The 23,287-nt window shown below is 47.3% G+C and overlaps 1 protein-coding gene across 1 annotated transcript in view; it reads right to left on the bottom strand.

Moving 5' to 3' along the window:
• Positions 1 to 22,867, bottom strand: part of LOC147748428 (hepatic lectin-like) — an 82,785-nt gene extending 59,918 nt beyond the window's left edge. The window contains exon 1 of the mRNA XM_086961475.1: positions 22,748 to 22,867. Coding sequence (XP_086817601.1) covers positions 22,748 to 22,805 — 58 coding nt within the window. The 5' untranslated portion in view covers positions 22,806 to 22,867. The remainder of the gene's footprint in view (positions 1 to 22,747) is intronic.
• Positions 22,868 to 23,287: the final 420 nt, after the last annotated feature.

Genomic DNA, 23,287 nt, shown 5'->3' with positions numbered 1-23,287 from the left:
AAAGCCAGCTCCCAGTCAGTGGGATATGTTTTAACCTCATAGCTGCATCGAACGTTCAGCATCCAGTGCTGAACGTTCGAATAACGAGCGCTGGCCCGTCGGCCAACGGTCGTGCGCAGCACTGGGGAGGTAGCGTTGCCATTGGCTGACGGCAGCGCTTAAGGGGTTAAAGCTCTCGCTGACTGGGAGCAGACATAGGATCTGATTACAAGTTGTGTGGTCTTGCAGCAGGTTGCCCCTACAGCGACATGCTGCAAGACCTCCAATCCAGTATTTAAACCACCCACCGGATTACGAGTTAATCCTGTGCAGGTGGTGATGCTGCGATGGTCCCACGGTGGTGCATATCCACGGCACATAGTGCACTGCCGTGAGACCGCTGCAGCCCACAAAATGTTGTGCATTTCTTCCCATTCAGTAACAGGGGATGCACAACATGCACCCCCCAAATGCCCCCATGCACAGAAGTGACAAGAGGCCCTGTTAAGCCCCCCTGAGTTTCCTCATTGCCACCCTTTTCATGGCAGGCTTACAACCATAAAAAAGGAGTGCAGTGAGGCAACTCGTAATAAGCTTGGCAGTGCTCCAGTGGCACTGCCAGGATATTGCAGCCTCAGCCCGCTGCGCCACGCAATACATGATCCATGGGGGTTGCGATGGGCCATTGGCGTTCCCACCGCTGCACTTGTAATACTGCAGTCGGATCGCCAGTCCAGCGGTGCTCAGACCACCACCACAGCTGTGACAGTACTATGGGCCGCCCTAGTCATTATCAGCCCCTTAGTACTTGCGCCCATTTGGCAGGAGATTTGAAAATGTTCCTGCCAAACGAGAGCAAACACATGTTTCCCTGCCTGCAGTAGTGTAGGTAGGGAAACTACAGCGCCCTGAGGGCGGGATCCCTGCCTGGGACACAGCAAATAAGCTTGTTCCGGAGGATGGTTCATAGGGCCATTGAAAGTTCAGGGAGGGGGGGCTACTTGGCCCTCCTCCCTTTAAAGTTGAGTTGCAGCCCTGGGTAATGGAGTGCCCAGGACCGTTTTAAGGCTTAGAGAGGAGGGCCACGAGGCCTCCCGCCTGTTAATAAATACATTGGGCCCTGGAGGATTGGGGTCCCTGGGGTTGGTGAAGGGGGGCTGCATGACCCCTCTCCTAAATAATTACATTGGGTCCCGGGGATGGATTCTGTGAGGCTTAAAATGGGTCCGAATTTAAAATTTAAATAATTTTACGGAACCCCGGGGGATGAAAAAGGCTTGGGGAAAGGGGGGCCATGCATTCCCTCCCCTTAAATATTTCAAGCCGCTATTTTGCTTTTAGTATTTGCAGCTATCCCATGGGACTCCTGGGATCATGTCAAAATTTGTTTGTTTTTTAATTTTGGCACCAGGAGGTTGTCCTCCTGGATCCCTCCTCCTAGGTCCCTGAGTCCTGTAATGACTGCCAGCAACATTTTTCTCATGATGCTGGCAGCCAATCAGAGCGCTCACTCTAGAGATAGTTTAACTCCCATGGGAGTGAGATGGCCCTAGGGAAAAAAAGCTCCCTAGGCCAATCAGAACACTCTAATTTTAAATCGGCATTCTCGCAAGACTCTCTCAAACTTCTTGCAGACTCAACCATCTAGATATACAAATATTTTTAAACCATCATTTCTCAAAAAGTAATGAACGGATTTACACCAAACTACTAAAAGCACAATCTGCGGAGCACGGTCTAGCTTTCTGCCAAATTTGGTGTAATTCGATTTAGCAGCTTTTGATGTAGTGCTTCTTAAAGAAGTCCATGGAAAATGCATTGGGATTTTGCATTTTGGGGTCCCCATTTTTCTTGCACCCCCGTGCATGATGAATGACCCCGAAACTTTCCACGCGCAAACTAAGCAACAAAGAGCACATTTTTGGAAAGTTTCATCAATTTCGTCAATGGTGCTAAAGTTATTAGCAACACACAATGTATTTCCTCTGGAAAAGCTGACCTAACTATACCTAACCAGTGGTGACCCCCACTGGGTAATATATATATGAGAAAGCCTGCAGGTCAGGTGAAACACGTCCGACAGCTGACAAATAAACTGTTATTTTGTCAAGAACATGGCTTTGTCATCCTTACTTTAAGGAATTGTTGCTGATTATTATCGGACCTTGCTTGGGTGGTCCGTACGACGAAGCGCCCTCTGTTCTGGAGGAGCTGCAGGCTTACACAAGCAGACGGAATATATATATATATATATATATATATATATATATATATATATATATATATATATGAACAAACGAACCTCTCCAGCAAGAAGACGTCAGCCCACACAGGTAAGTTGAAACAAACCTCCTTTAATGTCAGGAAACAAACGGCATGATGCATTTCGGCATAACGTGCCTTCTTCGGATGCCTAATGTTTTTAGAATTCACCTGCACACAACGGTTGCCACTGAGGGGAAGATGAATTTCAACCCGCAGCTACGAGTTGATTGGCTGCAGATACACTAGTGGAAGTCCTTGCCCCAGTGGGCGGTGTCCGCAGCTCTCCCAGGATTGTGGTCATTGTAGTGTTAGGGGGTCATCTGTCTTTACCTACACCCTACCAACAATACTAACAGCGCCCAAGTGTCACTTCCCTTAGTAGGCAGAGGTGACGCGATGCAGTCATCTCCCAATGTGAATGGCCTTTCGATGCGCTGTCAGCTGCGGTGGCTCGGCGTCTTCCCAAGAGCATTGAGACTTCCAAAAGTTACCACAGTGCGCCGAGCACTTCAGTAGGTAGTTATAATTAGGCCCTTGTTTCTATTCAAAAAGCGATTTTTCTTTTCTCAATAACTTTGGCGCCAGTTGACGAATGTTCGTGAAACTTACAAAGCTGGTGGGGCGCTCCGGTCAGCTCTAGTCCTAAAAGTTTGGGGGGGAATCGTCAAGCGGGGGCCGAGAAAAAATGCGTTGACCCCATGTTATTTTCCATAGGAAAATTTAGTCAAAGCTACAGCCCGAACTGCTGAACGGAATTTCACCAAATTTGGCAAAAAGGTAGCCCTTGGTTCAGAAAGAGCCCTTTTGTTTAATTGGTGTAAATCTGTTTCGTAGTTCTTGAGAAATTAGAAAAATAAAAAGTTTCGATATCTAGGGCAGCAGTCAGTTCGCGAACCCTCCCGGGCATGAGCTTTACTCTGATTGGCTGTCAACACAAAGCAAGAAAAGGGGGCAGGGTAGAAACACCCTGACCTCGAGGCCTGCTCAGGAGGTCCCAAAAAGTTTTTTTTTTAAATCGGGCAAATTTGCGCTGGGGTCGCGAATCTGGCCGAGAAACAAAGAAATGTAGAAAAGTATTTAAGCCTCTGGGTGGGCCAGGTCCTGGGGCAAGCCTTAATATGTGATGGGGGCCTATGGGGGTCCCCTGCAGCCCCAGGGACCACCACCTCTCGGGGCTTTGTTAATGATGTTTAGGCTTTCCTGTTTTCAGTTTCTATTTTTGGTAAATTCTGGTGGGGTTTTTCCAGTGTTTTCAATATCTTAAAAATCTGTTTTTATCAGTGGTTACACATTTTCGCGCCACTAAAAACAACCGAAAAAGTGTTTTTCTGGTGTTTACGAAATGTTTTACTTTTGTTATTGATTGCTTTCTGCACTGAAAGAATATGGTATATAGACAGTGTACTTATAGTGTATATGAGGTCCAAATAGATTTTTGCAAATTAATCTTATTGTAGTACACCATACCATACTTCTTCAGTGAGTCTTTGGATCATGTGCGCTCGCTCTTTCCTTTCCATGTAAGCTTCTGTGAAAAGGCCCTCTCAGCATTCATAGCCCATTGGGCTGAGAACCATCAGCTAAGGGGCACAGTTGGGATGACTCTTTCTCTGATGCCTCATAAAGCACGCAATGATAAATATTTGCATTTTAGTTCCTTTGCATAAGAAAACAGTGCACCAGAATGGACTAACAAGTCAATAGCATCCCTCATTAACTCTTAAGATTGAAAGATGCTTTCAGCATACCATCTAACAAGTGGCAAGGATCTACTACAGGGAATCACTTCAGCTCGGGTATCAATTTTTGACAGGTCATCCCACAACTTTTTTATATACGTAGCCGAATCACTGCAAATACAAACAATATCACTTCAATCGTTGTTTAACTTGGAAAGAACCTTTTTTGCAGAGCATTACAAGTGACACTGCATTTCATGTTTTCCAAAAGTCTGTTGTCATGTTTTCACTACTATCCCAGATGCTTGGTTATATATATACTGGTCACTATACCTTGGATTGAATGTTTAAAGTCTGAGGTGTTGGCATTTCACCTACTATCAATACTGACCCACTAGAAACTATGGTCTGATGTATTAAGGGTTTTTACCCATTCTCTGTGGGTAAATGTGATGACACATATCAGGAAAGATGTTTATAAAACCAGCCATTTCACTTATCAGTGAAAGAATCAAATGCAGCCAAAATATCAAATATGAGTTTGATATTTCCTGATTCTGTATAGTTTATAAAATAATTAAACTAAACCTAAAAGTAGAAGTAGTGTGGCTCACTGGTTAGAGGCGGCAGACCCGAGAGCAGAGGACGGCCTGGGACCAGGGTTCGATTCCCGACGCGGCAGGTTTCTGGACCAGGGTCAGCGGACTCGATAATTCTCTCGCCTCGGTGCCCACTCTGATCAGCGATCACACTCGGAAACTCTGGGCACTAGCTTGCCTCATCTTCACTAATGGCCCCGCCGGGGATGCCTGGTCTCACCCTGGAGATACCCACTAAAGGACCATCTCTCAGGGAAGCCAGAAAGGGTTTCGCAGCGGTCGAAGCGCGGAGGTACCCCTTCGGGAGTGATTCCTGCGCTATATAAGCACACAATTAATTAACCCTGCATCTTTAGACCCAAGGCCACAAAACTGAAAAAGTAAAAGGAAGATGAAACAATATTTTAGTGGCACCCCTAAAGAACAAAACTCAAGCAGAATAATGTTAGCCAGTCTTTCTTTCTGCTAGCTTGTATAACAAAGTTACATTGTGTTGACGCCTTCAGGAAGAAAAACATGACTCTTTCACTCTCGTTTTCCTTTCTTTGAATGGCATTTAGTTTGTGGTTGTCCAGGTGTTTTTTCAGTGTTTATATGTTTTCACCGGTGAGGTCTATTTTTCTTTCAGTGGGGTTTTATCAGTTATTATAGGTTTAAACCTAAAACCCCACAGCCTAATGATGTTTGAGGGCATGCAGCTTTTTTAATAATTAGGGGGGCCTCTAGGGCCACTCCAAGCCCTGGGGACCACCACCTACCCGGGGCTGTTTTAATAATCAGGGTGAGGGCCTCATGGTCTCCCGCAAGCCCTGGGAACTGCCACCTCCCTGGGGCTCTGCTTTTTGAAAAAAATAAATGTGTTGGGGGGCTTGAACCCACCCACACACCCCGGAGACCACCACCTCCCCGGGGGTTTAAACACACTTTATGTTACGTTATATGGCTTATAGAGCACACAGCTGCCCCAGCAAAGGGGAGTCACTGCTCTAATAGCACTCAGAGGTGGAGGGCCACCAAAGAACAAAACAGTCTAAAAGTGAGGGGAAAAGATGGGTTTTGGCTGCCCTGCGGAATGCCAGATAATTGTTTAGACTACGGATTGACAGTGGAAGAGAATTCCAAAGTTTGGCAGACAGTGTGCAGAAGGCATGTCCCCCCGCCCGTGCTCTCTTCACCCTGGGAACCACCGCCAAGTATTGGTCCATTGAGCGGAGGTTGCGAGGGGGGAGTATAAGGCAAGAGCAGTGAGGCCAGGTGGGCCTGAGAGGAGGACTTCAGGATCTTAAAAGCGATGCAAAGAGATTTGAATTCCACCCGTCTTGCCACCGGCAACCAGTGAAGTTGGCGGATGGCATCAGAAATGGAACAAGTCCTCGGGAGGCCAAGAAGGGTTCTGGCTGTGGCGTTCTGGACTCTCTGCAGTCTAAGGATATCTGACTTATTAGCCCCCAAATATATCGAGTTGGCATAATCCAATCTCAACAAGATGGCAGCTCGGATGATGACCTGCAGAGTAGACGGGTCAAAGTATCCTAACAGTGGTGTAAGCCCACGCAGGTTCCTGCCCCTTTCTTGGTGTGGGCCTGGAAGCTGAGAGCCGAATCCACCCAAATATCCAGATTCTTTACTAACTGTTTGGGGATGGGGACATGGCCCACAGTAGTAGGCCACCACTGTTCACTCCACAGCTCGCCATCCCGCCCAACCAACAAGATTTCAGTCTTACTGGCATTGAGCTGCAAGCAATTAGCAGACATCCACTTGGAGATGGCCAAAAAATTACTCCGGAACATACTGGAGGGGGGCCATGTGGCCCCCCTCCTGGAACCCTCGAAGGCCCTGGGGACCACCCCCCTCCAAGGCCGGCTCCTGCAGTGTCCCAGGGTGGCCACCCCTGGGACACTGCTGTTTGCTATGGCAGGGCGGGAGCCATACAGCTCTCACCCTGCCTTAGCAAACTCTGCTTTGCTCCATAAAAGTGTGAGCAGGGAAACCTGCTCTTGCTTCAATGAAGCAAAGCAGGATTGCTGTTCCACAAGGGGAGCTGCATGTCAGCAGCTCCCTTTGTGGAATAGCAATGCCTGCTCCCGTGGCATTGCAAGCTCCACCCACGGGCTCCCCCCATGATCCCCCAGGGTCCCCAATGGAAAGGGCTGGCCCTAGGGGATGGGGTCCCTGGGGCCAGAAGTGGCCCGGGAGGGGGGCAATACCTAAATGAATGGCCCAGCCCCAGGGGATGGGGTCCCAGGGGGGCCAAAATTGGCCTGGGGAGGGGGGCCGGACATCCCTCCTTCTCAAAAATAAAAATAAAATAAAAATAATGGCCAAACCCTGGGGGATGGGGTACCTGTGGCCAGAAGTGGCCAGGGAGTGGAGCCACACAGACCCCTCCCGCAAAAAAAAAGAGGCAATCCCGCGGGGAGCTGCATTGCAGAGAGGTGGTCAAGGCCATGCCCCCTTTTTACACCACTCTGCAACGCAGCTCTGTGGTGCTTACTGGAGGTAGCTGGTGGGCTAGTTGGCTCCCAATTTACAATGCACCATGGGGTGCGTTTGCACAGTGGTGAAGGGAGAGGGCGTGGCCTGATGTGAAAAGTGTGCAAAAGCACCCTGTGGGGCGTTTTAAGTTGGGGATTAAATCCCCTTGAATCCTGAGGGTCCCTGGGGGCCAACAAGCCCACCAGGAACCTCCAGTAAGCGCACCAGAGTTGTGTTGCAGAGAGGTGTAAAAAGGGTCGTGGCCCCAGAACACCTCTCTGCAATGCAGCTCTGTAGCATTTACCGGAGGTACCTGGTGAGCTAGTTGGCCCCCAGGGACCCTCAGGATTCAAGGGGAATTAATCCTCCAACTTATTTATTTATTTATAGAGCGCTACATTCATCCCTAGGGATATCACGGCAACTAAGGACTGTGGTGATCTGTAGCATCTGCAAGATTGGCAGATCAGAAATCAGTCTTTGGGGAATAGGTGTGTTTTAGGTTTTCTCCTAAAAATGTGATATTCTTTAGTCAGCCTGAGTTCGACTGGAAGCTTGTTCTAGTGCCGTTCTGCGAGATGTGAAAAGGTGCCTCCTTCCATTCAGGACTTATTTATCCTTTTCGTTTCGGCAAGTTCATGGTGTTGTGATCTTAGTGATCTGGTGGGAGTGTAGAAGTGTATTTTGTTCTGGAGGATCATGGGGCCTGTGTCATGAAGTTTTTTGTGGGCATGCCCAAGGAGCTTGAAGCATGCTCTTTGATGCATGGGCAGCCAGTGGAGTTGTTTTAGGCAGTCCTTCGCTGAGCTGAATTTGTCTTTGTTGCACACTAGTTTGGCTGCAGCATTTTTCACTACCTGTAGTTGTTTGAAGAGGTAGTCTGGCATGCCTACAAAAAAAGCATTGCGCCTTTGCTTAATCTGCAAATGTAAAGACTGTTTGAAAGTTGGTACTAGCTTAATTGCAAGAGTCACTTGAAGACAATTCTTGTTGAGAGGTATTGTAAGTTGACCTAGTGAGCCGCGGAGTGTGTGATTTTAATGGACAGGTATAAAACATGTTTGCACTAGGATAAGTCTGCATTTCACTCAAATCCATATTTTGGAAGCGCTTTGTTTATATTAAAGCAAACTATTTTTGTGCAGCAACCTATCTTATATTTTGTGTAAAGCAAGTTTAAAATATGTTTGAACATATTCACATTGCTTTCTGTCACAGGCAAGGAACTCATAACACATAAAATTCACTGTAGTGTGCATAACGTGCCCCAGCAATAATCACAGGAGACAGCGGATAGTGTGACACGTAGTTTATTCCTTCAACAGAGGGAGACCATAGGAGGTGCTCTCTACAGTGTCCCCGTACAATTGCACTCACTCTCTGACACAGCGGGTGCCTCCAGTATCCCATGAGGCACCGCTCTCGTCACATGTCTAGCAAGCACTAGACTGTGACACCACATATCTCCCCCTTTTAACAACAATGCCTATTATTATTATTATTATTATTATTATTATTATTATTATTATTATTATTATTATTATTATTATTATTAGAGATTTATATAGCGCCTGGTTACCCTTGGGCATCCCCGCGCTCAACCAGAAAGATACGCTACCACAATAGGACAGGAACTAGACAGGAAATAGATAATGCGTGTCCAAACAACTACCTACGCTTACAAGAACAATGATTGTACCTGGGTTAGTCAACACAAAATCTTGCAGGGTGACTCCTCAACGGAGGAGCCCTGGAGTAACCTTGCTGCTGCCTGCAGGGAACAGTGGTTTCTAGAGGGGTGCAGGGTGGGGAAGGGATGTGACGGTGAGGGGGGCGTATGTGCTCCAGCTAGGGCTCCTGGGGGGGAGGGATGGAAAGGCCACTAGTGTGTCTATGTGGTAAAGTCGTTGTACCTATTTGGTCACACTACTAAGCTACCTGTGCGGGTGCGTGTGCCTGATGTCTGTTTCTCATGTGTTTCTCCCTCCAGGCTGTTACCTTTGTGAAGTGGATGCTTTCTGTCTTATCCATAGGGTGTCTGTGTGGTCGGGCCTCTGGGGTGGTGTGTGTTGTGCGAAGGTGTGGTTGTCCTGTACTGCTATGGACTCAGCACGGCCCGCTGTCCCCCCATTCGGACCACCAATCCTGGTGCCATTGGTGGGGTTGTCGTCAACCAGATCCACCGCCTCACCTTGGGATTCCGCTGTGGAGGTTGAGTCATTTGTCTGCCACTGCAGGACCTTGTTGCTCTTCGCCATGCGGCTTTGGGACCATACTTTGTTGTCGCTCAGTAATGCAGATCGAGAATACATGTCTCTGATTTGGAGAGGCTGGCTGAATTTACTGTCGTCTTACTTTCTGTGGTGACCCAATCTCACTTGCACCCAGTCCCCTCGGGCTAAAGAGACTTCCTGTACTCCATGTGTCTTATCGTAATGGTCTTTGTAGATCTTTTGAGCTTTCAGAATGTTGCTTCGAACCACTGCCGGTGACCATTTACTTTGCAATTTTAAGTCCAGCCATACCAGGTTGTCTCTCGTGAATGGTTCCCTTCCTCGCAATATCTGGAATGGGCTGTACCCTGTGAGGGTGGGAGGGATGCGATAGGCCCAAACAGTTTTTTTACTTCCGTCTCCCAGTTCTTGCCTGCGCCGATGGCGGCCTGGACTGACCCCATGATCACTCTGTTGAACCTCTCTGCTTGACCGCTGCCTGCGGGGTGGTACAATGGCGTGTGTTAGTTCTTGATGCCATTTCTCCTGAGGAAAGCGATCCATTTTACCGAAGTGAATTGGGGACCGTTGTCGCTTGTGATGATTCTCGGAATTCCTTCCCATAAGAATGTGTTTGTCAAGAATGTGATGATGGCATCAGCGACTGCAGAGTCGCAAATGTCTACTTCTGGCCATTTTCAGTACTGGTCGACAAGGACTATTACTCCCCATGGGCCCAGGATGGCGCCCAAGATGTCCACTGACAGTTCTTCCCATGGGTTTGTGGGCGTAGTGAATTCTCACATTGGGGGTCTTAACACCTTGTGCACTCTGAATGCATTGGCGCAATGTTGGCATGCCCGGACAAATCTTTCCACTGCATTGTCTACCGCTGGCCACCAGTATGACTGCTTCACCCTGAGTTTGGATTTGACAATGCCCAGATGGCCTTCATGCAGTATGCTGAAGAGGAGGTCCAGCAGATCCTTGGGGGAACAACCTTGTCCCCTCTGAGGAGGAACGTGGCATTGTCGCTGAGAGATAACTCATCACGCACTTCCCAAAACTTCCCGAGATCGTCCTTCAAGTGCTTCTTTTTTGACCAGCCCTAGGTAATGAAAGTCTTTACTTTGGAGGGATCTGCATCACGTTCGTAGGCCATCTGCCACTCTTGCGCGCTGATGATTTACTCTTGATCGGCTGTGAGTGCCACTTGACATTCTTCCCAGTTGTCGGCGTGTGGGGCAACTTCCATCACGGCAGAACGGCTGAGAAAGTCAGATACTTGTTCTTGTGGCCAGGCATGTATTCCACTTCATAGACAAAATCGAGGAGTTGGATCATCATTTTGGTGATGCGTGGAGTCGCTTTAGTGGGCCCGCTGAACGTGAGGACCCTGCTCAGCAGCTTGTGGTCTGTGCAGGGCGTGAACTTGAAGCCTCAGAGATATTGCCGAAATTTCTCCATGGCCCAGATGGAAACCAGCATTTCCTTCTCAATGACGCTGAATTTTCCTCATCGGGCGCAAGGGAGCGGGACGCGAACGCAATGGTGACTTCCGTGCCGTCCTTGGAGCGCTGCAATAGAACCGCCCCTAAGCCCTTTTCACTGGCACCAGTCGTCAGTATACTGGGGGCTGAGCTGTTGAAACCTTGCAGGGGGATGGCATCGCAGATGTCACTTTTGATGGTCTCAAACTCCGCGGCAGATTCTGTCGACCAGTGGAACGTGATTTTCTCCTTCAGCAGCTGGCGCATGTTGTGAATCTTTGTTGCAATTTTCCTGACAAATTTGCTATAGAACTCTGCCAGTCCAAGAAACGAGCATACTTCGTCTTTGGTTCGAGGCCTGGGCGCCGACCAGATGTCTTCGATGTTGGCTTTCTTCGGAGATATTCAGTTTCCACCAATCTCATTCCCCAAGTACGTGACGGAGCGTCGATCGAACTGCCACTTTTCCAGTTTGGCGATGCGCCCATTGGTTGAGAGGGTTTGCAGGACTGTGCTGAGGGTCTCATCATGTTCTGTCTTGGTTTTACCCATCAATAGGATGTTGTCCTGGAAGAATAAGACGTCAAAGCAGTCTTTGAACAACTTGTGCATGAGCTTCTGGAACACCGATGCAGAGGATGCCAGTCCAAAGGGCAGTCGCCGAAATCTGTAGCAGCCAAACGTGGTATTGAAGGAGGTCAACTTCCTTGACGACGGGTGAAGCACTATTTGATGGTATACGGCCGTTAAATCGATGGTCACAAACCACTTGATTCCGGTGGTTTGGTCTAGCATGTCGTTGATCGGTGGTAGTGGGAATTTGTCCGCCAGTATGTTTTTGTTAAGCTCACGAAGGTCGATGCAAAGGGGTACTTTGCCAGTGGCCTTGCGCGCCACTACCAAGGGAGCGAGCCACTCTCACTTTGTGGCTGCCCGGTACCATGCCGTCCTTCATCTGGATTTTGTGTTTAATCTTCGACAGTTGTCCGATGGTCCCACCAAAGAAGTTGGGGAATTCTTTGCGCAGGTTCGCCACCTCCTGTGTAGGAGGGTCATCAGTCATTAGTTCTTGCGTTTCTCCATCGGGGTTGAGTTGGATGCCCAGTACTCCTTGGTCGACCCATCTGAGGACCGAGGGACCTGTTTTGGCCACATACAATTTTCCTGTTGTCTCCGAACCCTTGAACTCAAAGTGTAGTGACCGGAACCCTACCATGGGGATCTTTTTCCCTGTGAAGGTGACAGGATGTACGTCAGTAGGGTATAGGTGGTGTCCTATGGCGTTGGCAAAATCCCTGTCCCATATGTCTTTCTGTGTGATTGTGAATGGGGACCCTGAGTCTGCTAACATGGAAATCTGGACCTCCCCAATGGTTAAGAGACAGGAGGTATTAATTCTGGAGCTGCTCTCAATGCCTAACACTTGTTCATCTATGCACAAAATGCAATCGTCGTCACCCTCCTCTTCCCTTGCTTAGGGCTCTGAGTCATACATTACACACTTAACAGCCTTGCTGTTGGGTCTCCACCTGCAGACTTTGCAAAAGTGTCCCGTCACCCCACAAAAGGAACATTTAACGTGGAAGGCAGGACATTGTTTGTCGTTGGCCATGTGCGTCTGGCTGCTGCATCTGTAACAGGAGCTTTTTGAGTCCTTGGAAGGCCTGTGAGGTCCAGCAGAGGGTTTCATGGGTCGTCAGCCATATTTGTGTCCTGTGGCGGGACTAGGTTTGTCCCTTGGAGTGTTCTTTTAGCTCACTTTGCACACTGTCGGCTTGACGTCATTGTCTTTTTAAGCAGCTGCAGCGCATCGTTTTGACAGTTCAGCCTTTTTGACGATCGCTATGATCTCATGGAGCGGCGCTTCTCCGCTGTTAGAACTGGGGGTCTCCAGTTGGCAGAGGTAGGTACCACTGTCCAAATAGGGACCCTTGCTTCTAGTCAGGGTAAGGAGGAAACACTCTTTAGATAAACTCTGCTCACCCCCTTGGTAGCTTGGCAAAGGCAGTCAGGCTTATCCAAAGGCTAGGTGTAAAGTATTTGTACCAACACTCACAGTAACACAGTGAAAACACCACAAACTGACTCCACAACAGTTTAGAAAAATAAAGGTATTTAATCTAAACTACACAAGACTAAAACAACAAAAATCCAACATACACAGTTCAAGAATATGGTTGCGAAAGAGTTCTTAAAGTTGTGATAAAAATAATCCACAGTTGCGTGAAAAGTTCACAGTTGCATCACGTTTAGCCAACAGTACCTTTAAAGGCGACAAAGTTCCAAAGCAGAACCTGGTGCGGTGGAAAACAAGCGATGCGTTGCTCCTAAGACCATTGGGAGGCGTTGGTGACAGCCCGCTGCAGCAGCGGGCGTGTTGCGACAAATCCGGTCTGTATGGGGAGGAAGGCGATTACTTGTATGGATTCCGGTGCGTAGGTTCCGTAGGAAGTTTGTTCTCGCAAAGGTACGATGCGATGATCTGTAGGGGCTGCGACAATCTCCGGGGCGACGATGTGTGATCCAGAAGCGATCTTCCTCTCGCAGCTCCTCGATCCGATGGCTCTGCAACGATGTTCACAGCAACGTGATGCGGTCCGCAAGCAAGCGGTGCAGCGATCTCACCTAGCGAGGACAGGCTCTGCAACGATGGTGATCTTCCCGCAAACGAAGGAAGGAAGTCTCAGGCAGCGGCAACAGGTGCTGCGATGATCTCGGCCTTCGTAGCGGCGGGAATTTCCTTGCACTGTCAGGGATGCGCTCCGCAAGCGAGCGATGCGATAACTTTTCTGTAGCAAAGTCTCTCAAATCTTGGTTTCCAGTTTCCCAGCACAGGTACAACTTCCAGAGGCACCACAACTGGCCCAAGCACTCTAGGAAGGACAGAGCTCTCTCAGCAGAGCTCAGGGAAGCTGGGGGTGAAGTCCTTTTGTTTCTGGGACTTCAAAACAGGGAGCCAGCTCACAACAGGCCCTTGGAGATCTCTTCAAGTAAGGTGACAAAGCAACAACAAGTCCTTCCCCTCTCCTAGGCAGCAAAGCAACTGCAGGTCAGTCCAGCATCACACAACAGGGCAGTCCTTCTTCTTCAGACTTCCAGCTTTCACCTTGGCAGAGGTCCCTTCTTGTTTCCAGGATGATCTAATTTTCTGCAGTCAGGGGTCCTGTACTTATACCCCTAAAAGTATTTGATCCCTTTGTGCAGGAGGGCTCTGAGCCCGGTCTGAACCAGTTCTGGGTGTTCCTTGAGCACTTTGTTTACCTGGCCTCTCCTTTCCTTTCAGAGAGAGGGGCAGGGTCATCAGCCGCCCAGCAGGAGGTGGAGCCAGCATTGTGAAAGGCAGACACAGCCCCATTCAGGCCCAGGTGCTACCCCCTCCCACCACTCTAGATGCAGATGGAGCTATTCATCCCAGAGATGGCCCACTCAGACTCTGGGAGCCACCCAGCCCCTGTCAATCACAAACCAGACAGTCAATTCACAAACAGGCCAAGGCACACAGAAAGGTCAGACAAGAGAACAGCAACTTTCTAAAAGTGCTGTTCTCAAACACAGGATTTAAAAACAACCTTTCCTAAAAGATGTGTTATTAAATTCTGAGTTCAGGGATACCAGACTTTTATTTCCCATCTTGCTCCTATGGGAAGATATGCTGATAGCCACTGTAGCCAGCATCCCCCAGGATAGCCTATGGGGCAAGACGGCCTTACAATAGTGAAAAACGAAAATGGCTGTAATTCACAACCAGAGCATGTCACCTGCACAAGTACATGCTCTACCTTTCACATACACTGCACCCTGCCCAAGGGGGTACCTTAGGCCTTCTATAGGAGTGACCATTGTGTACAGAAAGGGAAGGGTTAGGCCTGGTCAGTGGGGACACTGACCAGGAGGACATGGTAGTTCACAGACTACACACAGGCACTGCGGTGGCAGGCCTGAGACACCATTTAAGGCCTATTCATGTGGGTGGCACAATCAGTGCTGCAAGCCCACTAGTAGCATTTGTTATCACCAGCCCTGGCACACTCAGTGCACTTTACTAGGGACTTCTTGGTGACACAAATATGTCAATCATGGATAACCAATCATAATAACAATTTACACAGGGAGCACTTGCACTTTGACACTGAACAGCAGTGGCAAAGTTCCCAAAGCATCTAAACCAGCAAAAATGAAATCCAGCACAGCATCAAAAATACAGGAGGTAGAGGCAGAAAGATAGGGGGAAACAACGCCAAAGATGCCAGGTCTAACACGTGTCCCCTCCAGCTGAAAGTGGGGAGAATTACCCACCCTCTTGGGAGTTCTCTTCACTAAGGCGGAAAAACCTGGACAGACCATCAGCATTTGTGTGTTCTGTGCCAGGGCGGTGTTCCACAGTGAAGTCCATTCCCTGTAGGGAGATGGACCACCTAAACAGTTTTGGGTTCTCACCCATCATCTGCATCAACCATCTGAGGGGCCTGTGGTCTGTCTGAACACGGAAGTGTGTCCCAAACAGGTAGGGCCTCAGCTTCTTCAGAGCCCAGAAAACAGCAAAAGCTTCCCTTTCAATAGCACTCCATCTCTGTTCCCTGGGGAGTAGCCTCCGGCTAATGAAAGCTACAGGTTGGTCCCAGGCCTCATCAGTGATCTGTGAGAGTACTGCTCCCACACCATGCTCTGAAGCATCTGTCTGCACTATGAACTCACTGGAGAAGTCAGGCGCCTTGAGCACCGGTGCTGTGCACATGGCATTCTTCAGGGCATCAAAAGCAGTTTGGCAGGCTTCGGTCCAATTCACTTTCTTGGGCTGCTTCCTGGAAGTCAGCTCTGTCAAGGGGGCAACGATGGTGCCATATCCCTTGACAAGCCATCGGTAATACCCGGTGAAACCTAAAAAGGCTCTCACCTCTGTCTAGGTCTTGGGGGCTCCCAAGTCAGTATGGTATCAATCTTCACCTGTAGGGGTGCCACCTGGCTGCTCCCTACCTGGTGTCCCAAGTACACCACAGATCCCTGCCCTATCTGGCACTTACTGGCCATGATAGTGAGGCCTGCCCTTTGCAGAGCCTTCAACACTTCACAGAGGTGTTGCAAGTGTTCTTCCCACGTGGAGCTGAACACAGCAATGTCATCCAGGTATGCGGCGCTGAGTTCCTCCAGCCCGGTCAATACCTGGTTAACCAGTCTCTGGAACGTGGCAAGGGCATTCTTCAACCCAAAGGGCATGACTCAGAACTGGAAGTGCCCCTCTGGCGTTGAGAATGCAGACCTCTCTTTGGCCTCATCAGTTAAGGCAATCTGCCAGTACCCAGAAGTTAAATCAAACGTACTGAGGTACAGGTCAGCTCCCAACCGATCCACAAGCTCATCAGCTCTGGGGATGGAGTGTGCATCAGTCTTCGTGACCGCATTGAGCCCACGGTAGTCCACACAAAACTGGAGTTCTGGAGTGGCACCGGGCGCAGCAGCTTTTGGTACTAAAACCACTGGGCTAGCCATGGGGCTGCTGGAGGGCTCAATCACCCCTAGCGCCAACATCTTGGAAACTTCTTCCTTGATGCTGGCGCTGACCTTGTCACCTACTCTGTAAATATTTTGTTTCACAGGTAAACTATCTCCAGTGTCTACATCATGGACACACCAGTAGGTGATAACTGGGGTCAGGGAGAACAGGGGGGCAAACTGACCCAACACTTGGCGTCAGTCCCTCTGCTGTTCTGGGGTCAGGGTGGGCAAGAGGACCACACCATCCACTGACCCATCTTGCTCCTTGGCTGCCAGGAGGTCAGGGAGAGGGTCACTGTCCTCTTCCATTCCAGCATCTGTAGCCATGAGCATTGTCACTTCAGACCTCTCAAAGTGGGGTTTGAGGCGGTTCACGTGCAAGACTCTCAAGGGCTGCCTGGGAGTCCTCAAGTTAACCAGGAAGTTTACTTCGATCTTGCGCTCCACCACCTCATATGGCCCAGTCCACTTGTCTTGAAGTGCACAAGGCTCCACTGGCGCCATCACCCACACTTTCTACCCAGGTTGAAATTCGACCAGAGTGGAATTCTGGTCGTACGGTACCATCTCTTCATTTCTTCCTGGCTAGCTTCTAGGTTCCCCTGAGCGAGCTTCCTGAAGCGTTGTGTCTGGTTGCGGATGGCCAGCACATAGCGGAACACATCCTGGGGGGCCTCTAACAGGGTGGCCATACAGGAGTTCAAAGGGACTGAACCCTAAGGACTTCTGAGGCACCTCCCTGTAGGCAAACAGCAGGCATGGTAACAAGATGTCCCACTTCCGTCTCATGGGTTCCGCTAGTCCCAGTGCTCTGTGATCCTTAGGTACTAGCAATGTCGCTGAAGGAAATATATATAGGTTTTTATTCCCTTTATATTATGTTCTATTTTCTTATAAACGCACAATAATATGAGCACTAAATAAGCACAAAGCCACCAATGCTAATAACACATTTTTGGGCCAAATCATCCGAAATAAACCCAGTGACCTCGAGAACCAAGGGCATTTTACCAAAATATCGTTAAAAAAGTAAATCAAGGGTTTCCAACTCAAGGGTCTTTAAAATGTACAGTGAATTATGGCAGTGTTCCTTTTTGCTTGAAGTTACAAACTTGGAACACACCTATCTATGAAACAGAAGGTTGGGGAATTGGCTTAACAAAACTAATCATGGAGTACTTGACTTAAAGTAACTGACTGAATAGTGTTGTAGCAATTTTCTATATCTGTCTACAACCAGTAGTCTAATTTAAAGATTAGGAAATGTTACTAAAAGGTCAAAATATAAAGAGATACAGTGACACCATAACCCCAGGATTTAATACATTAAACACACCCAATATAGGCAATATGATAGTGGCAGATAAAACCTGTAGTTCTATCAAGAAATATTGGTGGTGCAATTAAAACTCACATACAAATGTTAACACCCTAACATAGGGCAGACCTGAGACACGTGTTCTTTGTAACCCCACAACAGTCTTTGTCAAACAAGTGTATCCACCTCTGTAAATTTGTGTATCCACCGATACATCAGTCTTGGTTTATTCAGCAATAAATTGAGATATCTATATCGGGAAACAACCTTTACAACGCAGTCATGACATCACACTACCTTTACATAGCAGTAATTATATCGCAACATCCTTTACATCGCATGGCATTACAACGCAGCCGTTACATCGCATGTCACTACAACTCATGTCATTACAACTCATGTCACTACAACGCAGGCATTACATCTGTGCTCTTTCTGTATTCCTTTCTCACTCTCTTCCACTCTGTCTCTTCCTTGCACTTTTTCTCTCTCCTCCTCTCTTTCTCTTTCTCTCTATGTTTATGTCTTTTTCTTTCTACTTCGCTTTCTCTATTTCTGGCTCACTCTCACTCTCTCCCTCCCTATTGCTTTCTCTTGCTATTTTGTACTCACTGTCTCTCTTCCACTGTTTCTCTGTATCTCTTTCTTTCTCACTCTCTGAAGAAGGGATGTCGGGCCCACTTTCACAGATGTACAAATTTTTTGTAACGCACACAACTGACGTTCGCTACAAAGGTTTTGCCAATGCCAATTTATTTGTTTGAAAAGGGCTTTCAACATGTGTAATTGTAATTAGGAATCAATGATGCATGTGAAAATACTATTTTATGAGAGTTCAGTGGCCTAGCAAGTGGGGGGGGGGTCGCCACGGGTGGCACAAGATTTAGGGGCGGCAGTCTTCCCTCAGCTCTTACCTGCCGTTTCGGGCGGCAATCTCTCCCCGTCAGCTCTTTAATGTGACCATCGAGGGGAGGCAAGAAACCGAGAAAACTGACAGCATCCCCCCAACTACCCAATGTGGCCGCCTCGGGCGGCAAACGCAGAGACCGCTCTGGACAGTCTAAGGGCTAGCTACGCCACTGCGAGAGTCATTGAATATTTTGTAATTTTTTTTCCTCTATGGAATTATTGTTGCCTTTCGAAAAATCCCTTCCCTTAAAACAACCGATTTTCGGGGTTTGCCTCTATTTCTACTAGGGTAAGAGATTATCTCCTGCCATAGAAAGGAGTCCATTTCTGACCATTTCCATCATGGGATGGGGCCATGTGATGCTTTAAATGGAACTATTGAACTGTTGGCATTCTCTATCAAGAGTATGTCTCTTGAGAAGTGCTGGTATTATCCCATTAAAAGTATTGTGCAATTGTTAAGAAGTACAGGTACTCCCACATTCAAATTGAAGAAGTGCTTGTACTCTCCCATTAAAAGTATTGCACAAGTGCTGAGAAGTGCAGGGACTTTTCCATTCAAATTTAAAAAGTGTGTGTACTCTGTACAGGGCTGTACCTCCCCATGTAAAGCACTGGGGTCATGGACATGTTTTTTAATACCAAGAAGTTCACTGGTTTTTGGGGCAACTCCTGGAGATTTAGACAAGCCTAATATTCAATATACTGGAGTAATATTACACCAGATTACATTAATTCACATGTGCTGTATCAGAGTTTGTGAAGGCTTACACTTGGAAATCAAACAATTTGCATGCATATGTGAAATTTAAAGTTGCAAGTCGCTTTGCCTGTGGGACTGCTTAGTTTACCAGGTAGGTGACCAGGGATGAAAGCAGCTGATTTCCACAAATGATTGTCTATGGAATTTAGTGCAAGCACAATAGTTCTCCTGTCCCATAATTCTCATTGTTTTACACAGATCTTACTTAAAAGTATGCGTAACCCCAAGCTGTAAGTCTGTTGTAACTTTGTACATTTACGACTGTTAGTGGACAGCACCTGATATGAGGTTCACGTTGAATGCAATTTAAAGAGACTCTCCCACTCTGGAGAGCTGACAATATAGCGGGAAGAGGGGGCCATGCACAGAATCCTGATTGTAAGGGCAGTGGTGATTGGGCCAGGCTTCCGAGGTTGCTCCAACCAAACCCCACCCATATTTAAAGGGCTGCGCGGTGGCAACACCTCTCTGCTACGGCTTGCAAACTAGGTTGACGCAGCCAAGTCTTCGTCCCGACGCCGCGCTTAATCCCGCTGCAAGCAGAACGGACATCTGGTGCCCCTCCATTTTATGCCCTTGCCGGGAGCCCCACAGCCTAAAGAGTTTTTCCCTATCAATCATACCAAGAACAGGATCCCCAAGGAGGCGGGAGGCTTACAGTTGCAAGGGTTATACAATCTGGGACGTTTGGGATAACCTTGTTGTTTTCTTTTACAGGAAGTTATTCAGGATTTATGTGTCCTATTTAATGTCATGCTTAACACTTTTTCTTTTAGAATTTCATACTATAGTGTTTTTTGTTGATTTGTCGTATTTAGGTCAGTCGGCGGGTGAGGTCATAATTGGAGGGTACACTTCGGGTCCCCTTAGGGCATCCTTTCTCTAAAAATTGTACATTGGCATCACTGGACCATCCAATGGGTGCTGGCACCAAGTCTAAAGGAGACTGCAGGGACACGCTGTTTGGGGCGGCCCTTACCTATCAACCACCCGCGCATGTGCACTTGGGGCAAGGTAGCACTGGCCCTTGGTGGAGAGGAACCTGGGTGTAGGGGTGCCTGTGACAGGTATCCTTAGGGCATCCGGGCCCCCGGCACAAGAACTCCTGAGGCAGGACAGCTTCCGATATGGGAAAGGGGCGGTGGGGCCCTCCCTTAAGTAGGGGCCCATCCTTTGGACATAGGAGGTGTAAGAGGAAGGGTCACAAAGGAAGTCATGATATCACCCGGAACAGTATGTATTTTGTTGGTTGCACAGGAACAGACTAGTTATGTTAGGTGATTTCTACGTACAAGAGTCTTTGTTAAGGCTAGGTCTCACTTGTTAACAAGATGTAAATAATGGGGTTACTGTGCAAAACTTTATGATAAAAATGTTTGTGTGTAAATAATAAATGTGCCCATGGTTCTTATAACCCCTAACCCAAAGAGATGGTCTCATTTCATTGTCTGTGACACTGATGTTTTATGTAATGGTAAGTACCCATGGGACATTGGCGACTCCCTGACCATATGATAAAAAAAGTATGGTGCCTTCCTAAAATTGCAGTTAGGGTTTTCATTAGATGTTGCTTAACAGGTGCACACTGCTAGGACATTGAAAATCAAGCATGCTATTTCATACTCAACATCATCAAAACAAGATTATTGAAAAGTAGCAGCAATGCAGGTAAATTTCTCTTGCAAATAATAATCATTACTTATTTCAACAACAAAAAAATGAGTAAACATTGGCCATGTTTAGAAGTGCATTACTTTAAATATTCAACCCCCATATCTCAAATATTTCAATGAGGAGCTCAGACAATGGGAGCAGATGTTTTTGACTGCTTGATAGTATCCTGTCATGCACCAAAGTCAGAGAAAAACGGGTATCATTCTCCCTGCTGCATTACTCTACATCATGTGAAAACATCTTATGAGTTTCTAGGACGAACAGGGTGGAACATTATTGTTTGCCCTGTATAAATTGCAGGCATTAATCTCTTTATAACCAGTGACTTGAGATACGCCAAGTCATTGATTATAAAGGAAAGATGTCATAACTCGACTATGATTATAAAGGAAAGATGTCATAACTCGACTATCATGTTTATTTTTTTCACTCCTTAGATAAAGAAAAGCTAGAATCTTTCTGCATGTTTCTACCGTTCCGAGCCATGGCATCTTAAAAAAAAGACTTGTAATGAACTGTGTCTAATATCTTTTTCTAACAAGTATTTAATATGTTTTGGATATGTTTAATTTTGTACTAGAGGTTTGATTTTTCTTCTTCATATTTGCAGACATGCTTTTTCTTTCATATCAAAGAGCTACGCACAAGGTTTTAAGTGGTTTGTTGAAAAGGTGATGGTGTGACCATGTGTTATATGGGACCAAGATCCCCCTGCCATACATGATAAGGATATTGTAAATCACCTCGGAGTTCAATAACCTTATAAAAGAACTAGGTCATTGGCCTCCTTCCTCTATATGGTTCTGGAAATGCTATGTACCTTGCAAAATCCCTACAGTGAACTGCAGGGGGTATTTTATCCCATATTTCTTTAAAAAATACCATGGTTTGTCAAGGTTTTCGTTTCTAAGCACTCCCGATGTTGACAGAGTAATTGAACAGGATTCAAGCAGATTTGTGATCCAGTCGGAAAGCTGGTTTTCGAATACATGTCTCTCAGTGCCAAAGTCAATAACTAAGGGGCATATGTACGAGGAACTGGTGGAATGAGGCATTAGCCTTCATGGCTTAATGCCTCACTCTGCCACTTCAGAAACGCAAGGCTGTACCATATTTACAAGGATCGGGTGCAGCCTTGTGTTCCCCCCTGCGCTGCTACTACATTTAGCAGTGAAGCACCAATGCAGGCACCCTTGCACCATAATGCAAGGGAGTCTGCATGCAGGGAAGAATTGTTTATGTGTAGGAAGGTGTCCCTTCCTGCACATAAACAATCCTAGAATGCCATTTTTATATGTGCTGCTTCATGCAGCAAACATGAAACTCACAAAATGGCATTTTATTCTAACAGATTTTTCTGTACAGGAAGGGGACTTTCCATGGATTGTTTATGTTTATGTTTATGGCAGCTTGCTTTTTCCATGTGTGCTGCACAAGGCAGCACACATGGAAAAAACAAAACAAAAACAAGGAGAAATAAAGCATTATTCCTCCTTTCCCCAAGTTAAGACCAGGTTTTCCCTGGTCTTAATTGTGGCACTGCCTCCTATGTACGCCACCCTTGTAAATAGGGGGCAGTGTCAAACTCAATGGGTGTTGCGGCGGAACTCCTACTGCAACACCCACTGCCCACCCCTTTCATGCTCACCCACTGCCCATCCCTTTCAGGCTTACCCACTGCCCACCCCTTTCAGGCTAACCATAGCGTGAAAGGGGGCCTTTTTTACAAGGCAGCGTTAAACCATGTTAAGTGGCTTAACACTGCCTTGTAAATAAGGTGAAGCTCCTATCGCCAAAGCAACGTCGGAAAAAGCGGCGTTGTGGTGGCGATAGGGGATTGTACATGTGCCCCTAAACCTTTAGGCCACATCTCCCAAAGCCACTTACCGGAGAACAGCATGAAGTCATCATCTTGGAGCCCTTCTCGCGCCACGGCGGACTGCATCCTGACAAGGTCAGAGAGAGACACCAGCAGAGGCCTTATATATCAGCCTTAGTGGGTTACTGGGAAGGTTAAGGGAATATCATATGTATGTTACCAAGAAAGAAGCGAGATTATCTCGACGGAAATAGAGCCATAGGAGAGGTCGCAGGGGTTGGGTTGGAGTCCGACAGACCGCTATTTTCATTCAAGAAATGTCTTTATTTTGCAATAATTAATAGTAGCAGACAATGGCTAAACATAAGATAATTAACCGTCAGAATCCCGTGCTGTTTCCTGTTTACGCCGATCTGAGAACCTGCCATTTTCAAACAGGATGGAAAATGAAACATACTTTCAGATAGCTGAGGTACTGTTTTTTTCGAGGTTTTTGCTCTGCGGGCAGAGAGACCTGCGCAATAATCAATTTATTTTCCCTCACAGCCAGCCACATAGCTTGGACAATTTAAACATAGATGTAGCCAGGTCGGCATAGAGGTGGGCAG

Source organism: Lissotriton vulgaris, chromosome 1_1 (assembly GCF_964263255.1).
Source record: "Lissotriton vulgaris chromosome 1_1, aLisVul1.2, whole genome shotgun sequence".
Classification (NCBI taxonomy): domain Eukaryota; kingdom Metazoa; phylum Chordata; class Amphibia; order Caudata; family Salamandridae; genus Lissotriton; species Lissotriton vulgaris.
Note: the sequence above shows the minus strand (reverse complement) of the source record. Positions and strands in the feature narration are given on the sequence as shown.